The sequence below is a fragment of the Podarcis tiliguerta genome (genome assembly GCF_965153285.1).
Source record: "Podarcis tiliguerta genome assembly, chromosome: 14".
Classification (NCBI taxonomy): Eukaryota; Metazoa; Chordata; class Lepidosauria; order Squamata; family Lacertidae; genus Podarcis; species Podarcis tiliguerta.
In genome coordinates, this window is record NC_139547.1 from 4,951,305 (window position 1) to 4,966,889 (window position 15,585).

At 48.8% G+C, this 15,585-nt stretch overlaps 2 protein-coding genes across 3 annotated transcripts in view; one reads left to right on the forward strand and one right to left on the reverse strand.

Annotated features, from left to right (window-relative positions):
* Positions 1 to 954: 954 nt before the first annotated feature.
* Positions 955 to 7,151, reverse strand: LOC310664263 (uncharacterized protein). Of its 2 annotated transcripts, XM_083413217.1 has the most exons (3): positions 6,219 to 7,151; positions 4,703 to 5,323; positions 955 to 2,862 (listed from the first exon to the last, which is right to left on the reverse strand). In XM_083413217.1, the coding sequence occupies exons 2-3, from the start codon at positions 4,763 to 4,765 to the stop codon at positions 2,308 to 2,310; spliced, it is 618 nt and encodes a 205-aa protein (XP_083269343.1). In that variant the 5' UTR covers positions 4,766 to 5,323; positions 6,219 to 7,151; the 3' UTR covers positions 955 to 2,307. The 2 variants fall into 2 exon arrangements, with proteins under 2 accessions (XP_083269343.1, XP_083269344.1); XM_083413218.1 differs by lacking the exons at positions 4,703 to 5,323; positions 6,219 to 7,151 and adding an exon at positions 4,488 to 4,532.
* A 3,775-nt stretch (positions 7,152 to 10,926) lies between these two features.
* The window catches only part of MYO1E (myosin IE), a 103,201-nt gene continuing 98,542 nt past the window's right edge, over positions 10,927 to 15,585 (forward strand). The window contains exon 1 of the mRNA XM_083413004.1: positions 10,927 to 11,279. Coding sequence (XP_083269130.1) covers positions 11,277 to 11,279 — 3 coding nt within the window. The 5' untranslated portion in view covers positions 10,927 to 11,276. The remainder of the gene's footprint in view (positions 11,280 to 15,585) is intronic.

Genomic DNA, 15,585 nt, shown 5'->3' on the forward strand with positions numbered 1-15,585 from the left:
CACACGAACTGGGTAGCCCATTGGAATCAGCATAAGACATGGATGCTGAAGAGCATGAGAAGATGCAAACTGCCCAATTTCGCAATAGCAGCGTTTTTTGGGTACCACAGGTTGTTTAGATCAGACAGATTAGAAGTAAAGCACACGAAGAGTCGGACACGACTAAACGACTAAACAACAACAACAACAAAAGCACACTGAGCATTCACTACATATCTTGTCATGGAACTCGGCAGGGTGGATAAACAGATTTGTTGATCCTGAATTTATTACTTATATGCAATCATTTGATTTACTGTGCCTACAAGAAACTTGGCGAACAGGTACCACCAGCATCCATTTACAAGGCTTTAAAATAGTGTTCTGCCCAGCAGTTAAAACAGGTAAATACAGATGTGGAAGTGGCAGTGTGGCTGTCCTCTCTTGCAACACACAAATGGATATAAAGGAGCTGAAATTAACAAATAATGGTTATATCCGGACAGTATTAGTAAACCTTCCTAAAATGAATTCATGTATCTGCTTAAATGTATACAGTGGTACCTCAGGTTAAGAACTTTATTCGTTCTGGAGGTCTGTTCTTAACCTGAAACTGTTCTTAACCTGAGGTACCACTTTAGCTAATGGGGCCTCTCGCTGCTGCTGCCGCCGCGCAATTTCTGTTCTGATCCTGAAGCAAAGTTCTTAACCCGAGGTACTATTTCTGGGTTAGCGGAGTCTGTAACCTGAAGCGTCTATAACCTGAAGCGTCTGTAACCCGAGCTACCGCTGTATATCCTTCCTAAACACAGTGCTTTTTTCTGGGGGTACGCAGGGGTACGCATAACCCTAAACATTTTCTGAATCTTTATACTTTTGTCCATTTACTGCATTTATTTTTCCCGATTTGAACTATAAAATGGTGATTTTCTTGAGTCAAAATGAGAGTACCCCTAAACATTTTTTTAAGGAAAAAAGCACTGCCTAAACACATAAACCACGATGCAAAACAACTCTGGCAGGATCTAGAACAAGTTCTACAATGTATTGAGACAAAATTCCCAACAACAGAGGTATTTTTATGTGGGGATTTTAATATGAGAATGGGGGGGGGGGGATAATGACCTAATAAGTAAAGCTGTTGCCCTAGATGAGGACAATATTAACACCACAGACATTTCCTCACAAAATAGGATCATCTATCAATTTGGGCAATATGCTTATATATTCCAGAATGGGGGCAGTATGGTAGATTACATATTTGTGTCATATGCTGTTTATTCAAAAATCCAATTATTTTAAGTGGAAGATAGGGCAGATAGCGATCCCCTTTCATTGGTGGCCCAGGTAAGGTCACTTAAAGAGTAGCCAAGGCCCCACTGTCATTCATCCAATGCAGGGAGTAAACTGCGGTCCTCTATTGGACACCAGATGCTGCAGCAGGCTGTGGAGCCAAAACACCCTCCCTCAAGAAGAGGTCTGCAGTTTCTCTGGCCAAGGGAAGGCAAGTGCAAGGGACAAAATGCACCATCTTGGTCAAGGTATCCACCACTACCAAAATGGTAGTGCCCCTGGGATGGAGGCAGGTCCGTGATAAAGTCCAGTCTTCCAGCGCTGTTCAGGAATTGGTAGAGGTAGAAGGTGTCCTGCCAGCTTGCCAGAACTGTCTTTAGCCCGACGACAGACTGGGCAGGAGGCCACATATTGCTCCACCTTGACCCAAAGATGAGGCCACCAAAAGTCCCAGCAAATGAAGTTTTGAAATGTCCGAAGTGCCCTGCCGGAAGACTGTCATGGCATAACCACAGAAAAATTCCCTGCAGTGGACCAGCAGGCACATAATAACAGTACCAAAAAAGAAGCACGTCCTGGTACAGAGTCCAATGGCAAGGAGTGTGTCCGGCCCATTCAGGCAATTCTTGCTGCTGGTGCTGCAAATAGGCATCCTGCTGTTGTTGCTCATGCAGCTCCCACAGAAAGTCCCTAGGAACTTGGGCCATAGCAAAGCTGGCAGGAGGCAAGACCGTGGCTGTATGTGATGCATCATCAGACCCGCTCAAACTCCGGCTTCCTAGACAGGGTATCAGCCTGCTGGTTCTGGCTGCGGGGAATATAGATGACATTGAAATTGAAGAACTGGGACCACCGGATCTGGCGCTGATTCAGCTTCTTGGGTGACTGGAGATGTTCTAGGTTCCGATGGTCTGTCTGATCTTCAAACAGATAACGGGCCCCCTCTAACAAATGATGCCACATCTCAAAGGCCACTTCGACAGCCAATAGTTCCTCATCCCAAATGTCATAATTCCGCTCTCCCGGTTGAAGTTTTCAGGAGTAGTACCCACAGGGGTAGAACACCGAAGGCTGTGGGTCGGCCTGCAGTAGCACCACCCCTACCGTAACATCCGAAGCATTGGTTTCCACCACAAACGGCAGTGTTGGGTCCGGTTGCCTAAGGATGGGTTGTGAAACAAACACAGCCTTCAAGGCATCTAATGCCTTCTGAGCTGCACCATCCCAGACAAACACAGCCTTTTTCCGAAGGAGGATGGTCAGAGATGCTGTTACCTGAGTGAAGTGCAGGATGAACGAATAATAGTAGTTCACAAATCCCAGTAGGTTCTGCACCTCCTTGGGGTTATGGGGAGACTGCCAGGACAAAATAGTCTCCACCTTCCCAGGGTCCATGGCAATGCCATTGGCTGAGATAGAATGGCCCAGGAAGTTGATGGTGGGCTTGTCAAACTCACACTTCGAGAGCTTGGCGAACAGGCAATGCTCTTGTAATCTCTGCAGCAGGGTGTATACATGCTGCTCATGGTCAGTGGCCAAAGAGTAGTTGTTCAGGATGTTGTCAAGGTAAGCAAAGCAGTCAAGGAGGTCCTGGAACACATCATTCATGAAATGTTGGAAGACCAGGCATGTTGGTCAAGCTGAAGGGAATTACGATGTACTCAAAGTGCCCATATTGTGTCCGAAATGCTGTCTTCCATCCATTACCCTCACAGATGTGCACCAGGTTATAGGCTCCCTGCAAGTCCAGCTTGGTGAATAGTGTGGCCCCCCGCAGCCGCTCCAAAATTTCAGCAATGAAGAGAAGTGAATATCAATTATGGATGGTAACCTGGTTTAAACACCAGCTATCATTGCAAAGCCACAACTCCCCCAACTTACTCACAAATCGTACAGAATCAGCAGCTGGTGAGGAAGAGGGTTATATAAAACACCTCTGCAGATTCTTGGTAATAATGAACTCACGTAACGTGGCCCATTCAGGTTCCAACAAAGGGAGATACAGGTTACTGGAATTTGAGCCCCAGGAATCAGGTTGATAGGACAGTTGTAAGGTCAATGAAGTGGCAAGAGGTCTGCTTCTGTTTCACTGAACACATCAGCAAACTCGGCATGTTTAGCAGGCAGGTCGGCAAGCCCATCCTTCTCCATTCCTGCTGCCAGGGCTGCTGGTGCCAAACAGACATGGCCCATGCAGCCAGGGACACCAAAGCTGATTGTCCTCTGGGACCAACTGATGTGTGGATCATGGGCCTCCAACCACTCCAGGCCCAACACAATGGGGAAATGGAGTGCAGAAGCCAAATAAAACTCTGTCTCCTCACTATGAGTCCCCACCTGCAACTGCAGCTTGTCCACTGCCCAAGTCACCGGTCCCAAGGCCAAAAGCAGGCCATCAATTGTTTCTACCACAAGAGGTGACTGGGGATTCCCTGCCAGGTAGCAAAGTCCATGGCCATGAAGTTGGTCATAGCCCCTGAATTGATCATGGCCCAGGTCTGCAGGGCTGGTCTCCCTCTCTGTGTCTCCTTTCATTGTCAACTGCCACCAAATGAGGGTGAATTCCCCCTATTTGCAGTGACTCCTCAGCAGGAGGCACTTCTGGAGCGGGTTGGGGCACAGCACCCCCAGAGAAGATGCTACCAGATGGGTCCTGTTGGCACTGTTGTAGGCAACGAGCGATCCTGAAGCACAGGTGAATCAGGTTTTGCAGATCCGCCAGGCACTCTGTGTGGGTCAGTTTGTTTAGAACTGGGTCTGAAAGCCCTTCTTGAAACTGGTCCACCAGAGCTGCCTGATTCCAAGCCAATTCCTGTGCCAGCAGCTGAAATTCACTGGCATACTTCCCCACCAACCGATTTCTCTGCTTCAGCTCCCAGATCAGGCAGTTTGCAGCAGTCTGGGTCCTGACGGGGTCCATGGACACGGCCTGGAGTTGTTGCCTAAGGTGTCAAAATCGGCCAACAATGGACTCTCTTGTGGCAGCTTTTGGACAGCAGGCTGATGATGAACCCCCCTTTATGCCCATATGCCGGAAAGTCCTCAGCCCGCAAACTGAGGACAACTGGAACAGACCTCAAAAGGCTGGGAACTTTGCTGGACCCATCCAATCTGTCAGGGCCAGCATGGGAAAAGAGCCCGCCAGGGACAGTGGCCAGCCAGCAGCTGAGAAGGCCCCTTCCATGAACTCAACCTCCTCTTCTCACACAGCTTACCTGGATGACACGCCGGAACTGAGCATCCCTCTGCTGCTTCATTTTAAGAATGGCCTGCTGCAAGCTGCTTTTGAGGATGGCCTGCCAGAGCAGGCAGGGGAGAGGAAACACGCCTGGTGAGCATCAGGAAATCAAGGGCCCCAGTCCACTGGAGACCCACAGGCAGCCCCTTCCCAGCTGCCGCCAGCCTCTCCACCCTGCTCTGGGATCCTTACCTGGGAAAGGAGGAGGTCCCCGAACTCCTCAATGAGGGGTCCTTTCTCCAGCAGATCCCTCATTTCCCTGACAGAGAACTTGGGAGGGGAGGGAAGAAACACGGGGGGGGGGGGTTAGCAAGGCAACGGGAGTGGGGGAATAAAGAATAACCCCAGCAGGGACAGGAGGGGGACGGAACGGCCTGCTCTTTTTAAAATGCCACTTTCTCAGTGGTGGAGAGACAAGGTGTCTCATTTGTTTATGTCATTTACACCCCACCCTGCCCTCCAAGGAGCTTAAGAGGGTGTCTATGGATTCCGTCCTCATTTAATCCTCACAACAACCCTGTGAGGTAGGTTAGGCTTAGAGGCAGCAACAGGCTGCCCCCTCCATCCTCCCCTGTCCAAGGCAGTGGATGCCTCTGAACAACCCCTGTTCCTGGGGTTGCGCTCGAGCTCCTGCCCTGCTACTTGTGGCCCCCCCCCCCGAAAACAGGCTGCAGGTCTGGCTGGGCCCCTTGGGCCTGATCCTGCTGCAGAGCTCTTTGGATGCTGTGCTTTTCTTTTTGTCCCTTATCCCTCTGCCCCTGACCCACCCAGGAAGAGGTGGAGGCCTGGGCCAGCCACAGAATGGGGACTGGTCTGGAGGGGAAGCAGACTTACCATGAATCTTAAGCAGTCTCTTTTTTTTTTTAAATACAGTGGTGCCCCGCAAGACGAAATTAATTCGTTCTGCGAGTTTTTTCGTTCTACGAGTTTTTTCGTCTTGCGAAGCACCAATGTGTATTGACGGTTTCCCATAGGCATGGATTGGCGGTTTTTTTAAAAAAGGCGCACGACGTTTTGTCTTGCGAAGCAAGCCCATAGGGAAATCTGTCTTGCGAAGCAACTCAGAAAACGGAAAACGCTTTCGTCTTGCGAGTTTTTCGTCTTCCGAGGCATTCGTCTTGCGGGGCACCACTGTAAATGTTTATATTAATTTTCAATACAATATACATATAATACCATATCTAAAGTTTATCACAAATTATATATTATGGACTTCCTTCAGTTTATCTGCCAATCATCCATAATTAAATTTTAGTTATGCATTTCCTAAATTTAATACTGCCTTTTTATATACCTTCCCAATCTTATTTTCTTTTTTACAATACTCCTCAACCTTTCACAGAGCTTCTTGAAATCCCACAATTGTTGTTTGTTCATCACATATATTTTTCAGATACTCTACAAATTTTCCCCAGTCCTCGATGAACCTATGGTCTCGTTGATATTTAATCTTTCCAGTTAATTTGTCCAGTTCTGCATAGTCCATCATTTTCATTCTCCATTCTTCCAGGGTCGGTAATTCCTCCTGTTTCCATCTTTGGGCCATTAATGTTCTCGCCGCTGTAACTGCATATTGGAAAATTTTACAGTGCTTTCTATTTATTTCATTTCCTACTATTCCTAACAGAAGAGCTTCTGGTTTCTTTACAAATGTATATTTCAACATCTTTTTCAGTTCATTATATATCGTCTCCCAGAAACCCCTCACCTTCTTACATTCCCAGGATCTTAAGCAGTTCTCTTAGGTCGGGGAAGACAAGGGTCAGCTCCTCCTGCGAAAGGAGCTTTTCTGTATGGAGCCGCTGATAGAAGAGCACGGCCACAATACGCAGGGAGCTCAGATGGGAGGCCTCCGTCATAAACAGCTCTGTACAAAGAGGGCAGAAGGGGAAGAACGTCAGGTAGAGGCCGCATCCCAGCAGGGTCTGGATAAGAGGCAGCTAAAACGGGCTGTTCTTTCAAAAAAGACTTGGGCTCTGCCTGACAAGGAGAGATGGATCCTGCTCTCCTCCTGAACTGGGAGCAAAGCCCAAAGAGTGGCCATTGGTGGGGTGCCAAGGAGTTGGGTCCTCCTGGCCCAAAGTGACCTCCATGCTGACTGGCAGGTGGCTGTCCAGCACCTCAGGCAGGGGTCCCTCCTTCCCAGGTCTTCCTGGAGATGCCACTGCACTTGGGGCTCATGCAGGCAAGGCAAGGGCTCCACCGCTGAGCTGTGGCCATTTGCCAGCCTGGACACCAGGAAGCACCCCATGGCTCTGGCGGTTTTAGGGCAGCATGCCCGGTGTGGCCACACTGGGTGCTGCACTACAGGGGGTGGCAAAACAATGCTCTGGAACAGAGAAGGCAGTGGGCTGGGGGGGGGGGGGAGTTGCACAGGGTGTCACTGGAATTTGAGAGCCCAAAGTCCACCACTGCCATTCTGGTTCTTGTTTGGAGAAAAATTATCTCCTGGCCATTTCTGAGAACTCAAAAGTTCCAGGCTACCCTTGGGAGGGAGAAGGAGCCACTTCCCAGCTGATCTCCCAGGCACGCTCTCCCTCCCCATGCTTTATGAAAGTGAAGATTCCCCTGAACTCCCTTGCCCAATATTTCTGAAGGAGACCTGAGGTATGAGCCACAGAAAAACCCTCCTCACCATGGATGGCTTCCTGCCTTAGGACCTCTGCTGGAAGACAGGTGGCGATGTTCCGGCCGACCGTCTCTCTCCATAGGCTCCCATCGTACTGGAAGACTTCTTCCAGCTCAGAGGGGAGGGAGGGGTCCGCCTTGGCTCTCCCATCTGAGACTCTGGCTGTTCTGTGGAAGAAGGGAGAAGCAAAGATCTGTTAGACTGTAACATTAAAATGCATAAGATGTTATTACTATGGGAAACAAAGGTTGAACAAGTGAAATCTTCAACAATACATTGGGCAATAGATATTGGTCATAACATAGAAATGGAGGCATAAGAATGATTGTGGAATACGAATATGAAATTTACAACTTGCTATGGTATAAGAGAAAATTATATGAAAAATGTTATATATATTAACACCTAGTAGACTGGCAAAAATGTATGAATCAAAAGCGAGTAAGTGTGGGTAGTGTAAAGAGAAAGTTTTTTTTCCACATGTGGTGGTCTTGTAATAAGGTCAAAGCTTGCTGGCAAATGATATATAATGAATTGAAAAAAATTTAAGATAACATTTGTAAGAAAACCAGAAGCTTTTCTCTTGGGAATTATAGGATCAGAACTACCTAAACAGTATAGAAATGTATTTATATATGCAGTTACAGCTGGAAGAATGGAAAGAAGTAGATGTCCCGATGAAAGAAGAATAGATAGTAAAACTAATGGATTATGCAGAAATGGCAAAGCTTACCAAAAGAATAAGAAACTAACGAATAAGAAGAATAAGACACTAAACTTTTTATAATGGAATGGAAATGGTTTATTGGATATTTACAAATAAACTGTAAACGGATTAAAACGTTGGTGGGATTATTGCAAAAACCTGCAGTTTCAAAAATATATATGAGAACAGATGATTAAAAGAATGAGTTAAGATAATTTGGAGTATGCAGAAAATGTGAAAATAAATATAAGGAACCACAGAAAGAGGGGGAAGGAAGTCAAGGTTCGAAATGTTAGAATTATAGTTGAACTATTGTTGTAATATAAATTAAAATTATAAAAAAATATTTAAAAACTCACCTAACTCTGTGCCAAGTCACAACAACTTTTTAAACAGACAAAAGGCACCGCCAGTTACTTCTTATTTTGCAAAGAGTGCAGAGCTGACCTCAGGGCTGCTCTCCTGCAGATGACTAACAAGGTCTTCTGATCCACTTTCCACATTGGACAGCGAGCGGCTGATTCTGGCTACTCCTGATCAGAGCCAGGATAAACCCCTGGCCAGTCACCCAGTGTTATGATGCTAAATTACCCTGAAGTTTTCTCCATCGAGCCTCCCCAAACCTGGTTCCCTCCAGATGTTGCAATGGGACTCCAACTGTTGCAATTTGGATGGTGACAAAAAGGGAAACTCAGAAAATTCATCAGAAAACTCCCTGGGAAAATTGCTGGCTCATGTAACACAGCATGGGAGTTAGAAAGGTCAAATAACCAAGAAGCATTTTTCCCGCCCATCTTGATATTTTATTGAGGATTTTCTTGTTTTACAGAAGTAAGTGTAATGCCTCGTATTTCCCCCCCCCCCATGTAACATTTTTACAGATCCATTTCATTTGTTGAGGCATTGTTGTTGTTTAGTCGTTCAGTCGTGTCCGACTCTTCGTGACCCCATGGACCAGAGCACGCCAGGCACTCCTGTCTTCCACTGCCACCCGCAGTTTGGTCAGACTCATGCTTGTAGCTTCGAGAACACTGTCTAACCAGTTGAGGCATTAGGGGGAGAAGAAAAAAGAAAAAGAAAAAAGAAAGGGGGGGTGGAGAGAGGGAAGATGGATGGGGGTGGGGTCGGGTGGCGGTGTTTCTATTATGTTTAACAGGACAATGACAATAATCCACCAACAGCATACAAATCAATATGGCTAACCTGATCCAAAACACCCACCCACCTCACTCACACACGAAAACAAAGATCACCACAGCCAATCACAAGCAAACAATCACACCCCAACCTCTCTCACCACCAAAGGAACACAAGTGAACAACACAAGCAACGCTGACACCAAACCAAGGAGCATCTTTAAAAACTAGGCATGTGGTGGGGGCACAAATCTTCAGGATGCCTCCCCCCTTTCCCATGACTTTACCTTCTACGCCACCAGCGGCACATTATGAAAAAGATCTTCAGAGCCAGAAAGACCACAAAAGGTTTTCAAGACCACAAAAGAAGGATCGCTGCTTTATGGGCTGCTAACTGATCCAACTGGCTTTCAACTGACCCAAGCCTCCTAGAACTCACCTGGCCTCCTAGGAAACAAAACATTCCGCAGGATTCCCCAGCTGGTTGTGAGGTCAGAGCCTGGCCAAGGACTGGAGCCAATGGGCTCTGGGCTCCAGAAACGCTCTCTCTACCAGGCCCATGGCACCACTGGACGACTTCAGGCAGCTGCCAAGCATCTGGCCCAGCCCTGCATTTACCCCCAAGCAGAAGGCTCAGGCAGCTGGATCTAGGCTCTCTTTAAGAGTTTCCCCAAACCCTCCCAGCTTTGCATGCCTCTGGATAATCGAGAAAATAAGGCAGGCCAGGACTGTGGTCCAGTTTCTGGCACCTCCTTAAAACTCACCTGTTTGCCCAGGTGTTGTTGGCTGGCTAGTGGTCCATCATTTGGTCACGGTGCATTAGATCTTCTTAAAAAAAGGGGGGGGGGCTTCATTGTATTATGGAGCCACCTTCTCTCTGCCTGGGTGCTCACCCACATTTGCCACCTCCAGGCATCTTTTTAAAACATGTTTGTGCACCTATATGCCTTTCTTGGTGCTTTATTGTATTATTACATGAAAACTCTGTATTTTCTCCAAGGAACTCAAAGTGGTGTACAAGATGCAATTCCTCTCTCCAAATTATCCTCACAACACCCCTGTGAGGTAGGCTAGGCTGAGAGCCCGAAACCTGGTCCAAGGTCAGCCAGGGAGCTTGATAGCCAAGAGGGGACTTGAACCCTGGACATCTGAGTCCTAGTCTGGACACCGCAGTGTATTAACAACTTGGATGGGTTTAAAGGAGGATCAGACAATGAAGGAGAAGGCAAACAGTGACTACTAGCCACGGTTGCAAAGTTTTGCCTTCACAATCGCAATCAGTAACGCTTTGGAAGAGGGCCAAATTATTCAGGGGTGTTACCTATGGCAGAACCAATCAACAGTGTGGGGAAATACAGTGGTACCTCAGGTTACAGACGCTTCAGGTTACAGACTCCGCTAACCCAGAAATAGTGCTTCAGGTTAAGAACTTTGCTTCAGGATGAGAACAGAAATCATGCTCCGGCGGCACGGCAGCAGCAGGAGGCCCCATTAGCTAAAGTGGTGCTTCAGGTTAAGAGCCGTTTCAGGTTAAGTACGGACCTCCAGAACGAATTAAGTACTTAACCCGAGGTACCACTGTATTTCAAGCGAGAGGGCTTTATATTAAGGAGCACTTCTTTTTTTTGGCCGGGGAGGGGGGAACTTTTCTATCCCTCTGTAAGTTGTCTTAAATCTTTTTGCTTGGGGGGTGGGCTTCCTTTCCTTGCGCAACAGCACCTTCCTGGAAGCAATGCCGGCTTAGAAGATGGAGAGTGGAAGGACCTGGCCCCCGGCCTACCTCACAGGGTCGTTGTGAGGAAAACGTAACGAAACAATACCAGCCATCCCAAACCTGTACCAACCCAGCTACTCTGAGAGCGGGAGGGCAGGACTGTAATGCGCGGACTGGGCAGTAGGCTCCCGCCTAGCGCTCGAGGAGCGCGGAGCCGTCTCCCTCAGCGGAGCCGCCCGCTCGCCCGCCCGCCCGCCTGCGCTGGCTCCACGCCGGGCTCCCCCTCAGGAAAGGGCGCGCAGGCTGGGCGGGCCGGCGCCGGTTCGGCCTTGTATGGGAAACGAGGCGCGGCCGGCGGGCCCGCGGGAGGAGCCCCGAGGGGAGGCGCCGCCCAGCTCCACTCGCGCCGGCTCCAAAGTTCCCTCAGGACTCGGCGGTGGCGGCGGCGGCTGGCTGTGTGATGGCGCGGGCGCCCCGCCGGCCTCCTCACCGCCGCGCTCGGGCCGGAGCGCCTTGAACCCAGCCTGCCAGTGAGCGAGACAGCAGCCGGAGCCGGAGCGCAGCCGGCCAGCCAGCGAGCCATGGTGAGTGAGGCGTCCCGAGAGCGCCGGCGCCGGCCTCGCTGGGCCTCGGCCGCGGGGTACCAGGGGCGCTCGGCTCGCAGCGCACGCGGCCTCTTCGCGCCCGGAGCCGGGCGGAGGACCCAAGCCTCCCCTGCCGCCTTCGCCGCCCGGTTTGGGGGCCAGATCGGAAAGTCCCGGGCGGCGAAGTTCGCTTGGTTCTGCAAGAGTGGGGAAGCTCCGAAGCTCTGTTTGTAGCCAGGGCGGAGGGAAAGCCAGAGAAATATGGGCATCACACGCCCACCGAAGATATTCTTGTGTCTTTTGCACTTTGCAATTAACCCCCCCCCCCAAAAAAAAAACCCGGGCAGTTAGTTACTCAGGAAAAAGCCTCCTCGGATTTGCGCACATTCGTTTTGTTTCTCCCTCTTGGTTGAAGTGGATTCTGGCCCATGGAAGCTTTTGTGCCGCGGTGTAGTTTTGTGTCTGTAACGTCATTGGCGTATATCGTGCTGTTTAGAGCTCCGCGAGCCGGAGTGAAGGCTGGACAGGCCCTTCTCGCGAGGAGCTGACCGTGTAAAATCAGACGGGGGCGAAGGAGCTGCTGGCTACCCCTTGGCGGTGGTGCACATGGGCCAAGCTAAGCAGGGTTCTATATGGTTTCAAACTGGAAAGAGGATTGCATGTTGAGATTGCAGGGGGTTGGACTAGATGATGCTTTGGGGTCCCTTCCGACTCTACAGTTCTATGATTGCCTCTTGAGAATCATTGTCCGCCTTATGAAGCAGGCCCTTGGTCTTGTGCTCTGGCAGCATGGCCTGGGGCTGGAGTTAGCGCTGCTGTGCTGGCTGGGCTGATGCAAGTTGTAATCCAACAACACCTTTTCTTCCTTGTGACTTGATCCATCATATACCCTCCAAAATTTCTCCAGTGAAAATAGGGACATCCCATTCCATAATGATAATTTTACTATTTATATCCCACACATCTTATTGGGTTGCCCCAGCACTCTGGGCAGCTTCCAACATTTATTAAAAACATAATAAAACAGTAAACATTTTTTTAAAAAAAAAACCTTCTGTATGCAGGATTGCCTTCAGACGGCTCACAGGTTGGATAACTCTTTACTCCAATATTTCTCCAATGAAAATAGGGACATCCTGAGAAAAAGCGAGACATTCCGGGATCAAATCAGAAACAGGGACGGCTTCTCTAATTCAGGGACGTCCCTGGAAAATAGGGACACTTGGAGGGTTTGCCATTAGATTTATTTTGTTGACTGTGGTCAGCCCCCCCTGCAGCCTGGTGCCCCGGTTTGTGAAGACTGGCCTAGGAATTGCTGGAGCTACTTTTGTGCTTTTTTTAAGGAGGAGGGGTGGCAGTGTGTGGGAGGGTGCCGGGGAACATCTGCTCTGAATTTCCATGGGGGGTGGTTAGCCTGGCATGAGAAGGAAGCAGAGAGAAGCTTTACCACCCAAATTACCACTACAACTTATTCAGCAGATGTGTGGGCCTCTGCTGCCATCCTCCTTCAATGCCTTGCTGGATCCTTGCCAGAAAGGAGATCCTTGTTCACATGCTGTGCTTTCTCGGTTTGCTTCTGCTTCGTTACTGCCTACCATGAGGATTTTGGCCATATTTAAGTGTCTCAGAATGGGAGAGATGTGTAAGATCCAGTCTTACTATGGAAAGTTCTCCTGCCTTAGGTCCATTGTTGATTCATTTCAATGGAGCTTGTGCAGGAAAATTTCCTGCAGGATTGCGTCTAGTGTTTCTGAGGGGCAGTGATGGAGAAGTGCCCCATGGATTTCTCACCTCTTGGCATCAAAATGTCCTGGACAGGCCCATGAGCTCCAGAACATGCTCTCCTGGCTCTTGGCTTCCTCTTTGGTGTTCTCTTGCATTACTTCTCTCCATCCTCTGCTCAATACTTCTGGAAGGAAGTCCTCAAATTTTCTTTGTTTTTTGCAGTCTGACTCTGTTCTGTGTGTTCTGCTGATTTGCAAGGCTTTTAAAACTGTTGGTGTTCCCAGCGACTTCTGGGTTTCTGATGACCACCCACTAGTGGAATGGATACCTCTGCCTGCCTTTTCATTGTCCTTTAGAAACAGATGATGGTGTCTTTTTCAGAGCTGTCCATTCTATTTCCTCTCCTTTCTCTGAGCCAGTGCCAGTTTCTTAAGCATGTAGAAGTCTCCATCTCTTCTCTCCAAAGGTACTGAACTTGGAGGCCAGGGGTAAGCCACATGTTGGTGATGATGGCCCAGCTTTTGGTGAGGCAACTGTCACTATTTTTGTCCTTTAAAGAGGCTCGGTTTGCTTGCAGCTTCTCCTCTTTATAGCACAAGGTGGGTGGAATGGAGGAAGGAAGTACAATTCACTAGTTGGATGGGTTACCTGGAGAGCTCTTTGTTTACCACATGAAAGCAAAAGTCAGAGAGCCTGGAGGTGGAGCTGGCAGGATTCCTGCATATGTAAGAAGGTGCTTGGTGTCCTCAAGGCTCAAATGAATGCCTTCCTTGAATGCTGGGCGTTGGCATAGTTACAAGGTTAGCTGGACTGTCTTGGCTTGAGGTGGAGGGTGCATGACGTGAAGGCATAGAAGCTGTTCTGTCCATATGCTCATTCAGGAATTTGGTCCCCCCCCCCCACCCTTTGCTGGCATATGAGGAAAAGTAAACACCTACCTCACAAGACCCGTTGAGTCTTCTAGGAGATCAAGAAGCCACTAAAGCCTGTCTGCCTTTTCAAAGCTGAAGCAAACACTTGTGGCTGACCCAACTGAGCAAGGAAGTCAAGCGGTTGCTTGACTTGGATTTTAAGGGGTGAAGCAGCATGCTACCCAAGAGGTGCAGCCGACAATACTTTGCAGTGGATTCTGGGGTGCGGCTCCTGTTTTGCACAGTGCAGCTGGTCTGAAAAAGGCACCCGGCAATGTCTTTGAGGCTTCAAACAATGTCTCTTAGGCAGGGTCAGCAACCTTTTTCAGCCGTGGGCCGGTCCATCGTCCCTCAGACCATGTGGTGGGCCGGACTATATTTTGAAAAAAAAATATGAACAAATTCCTATGCCCCACAAATAACCCAGAGATGCATTTTAAATAAAAGCACACATTCTACACATGTAAAAACACTCTGATTCCTGGACTGTCTGCGGGCCGGACTGAGAAGGCGATTGGGCTGCATCCGGCCCACGGGCCTTAGGTTGCCTACCCCTGCTCTTAGGCATCACATTTCTTACCAAAGCCCATCCCTCAAGTAAAGTGCGTGGCCTGATGCCAAGTTAAGCCCACTCTGCCAGCAGATCACTAGAGGCTTGATGACCATCTTGTCATTGCTGGCTTCTGTGAAACAGGCCTGCCACCTGGGCCTCATTTGTTGGGCAGCAGTGGTGAGGTGGCAGTGTGTTTTGGAACTTAGGGACTTCTGTGGCCTTATGTAGGGGCAAAGCTAGGCTTTATTTCACATGGGTCAAGGACCCAGTTTGGCACCATGTGCATTTGCACACACATGCACAGACACAGGCTGGGAGCTTCAATGGTGCCCTTCTGGAAGTCTCACCCGGGACAAAAACACTGGCTAGCCCTCCTCTCCCCACTCCCCTACCCCCGTAGCTAGGGCTCTGCCTTACACAAAGGGTTATGTTTCAGTTCCCTCACCTATGCAGTGTAGATAGGAGCACTGGACTGCCTTGTCAGATGGTTGTAAGGACAGCCAGAACAATATATTTGCCATTCTTTTACTGTACTTGGGCTTCCCCCCAACTCTCTAAAAACTGGGGATTAGACAGATCAATGGCGGTGGAGATCTCTCCTCTTCACAGGCTAAATAGAGGCAGATGCTGGGGGCAAATAACGGGGGGGGGGGGGGAGAAGACTCCTGAGTTAGTGTCCTGCTCATGGGATTCCCAGAGGCACCTGGTAGGAAACCAGGATGCTGGGAAAAGATGGAACTTTCTGTGCTGTTCCAGCAGATTCCTCTAATTGGCTATGGCTGCCTGTTCTATCTGTTGAAGAGACTGGAAGCTTTTCTCTTGTTTTCTTTGGCCAGCCATCACTGGTGACTTTTTCCTAACCTTGAGGCTTGACTTAGGAGTGCTTTTGGAGTCTGCTCTGATACCATAATGATGCCCTTGCACTAGTGTTTCCCAAAGTGTGGTAGGCATACCTCCAGGGGTATGTGAAAGGATTTCAAAGGATATAGGGCAGACTTTTATTTTTATTTTTTAAAATACCACATGTATAGTATTTGCTCTAGTCTTAATAAAATATTATTATTAAAAATGCCCCCTAAATGTCTTTGCCTGGGAAGGGGTAATACTAAACTCTCAA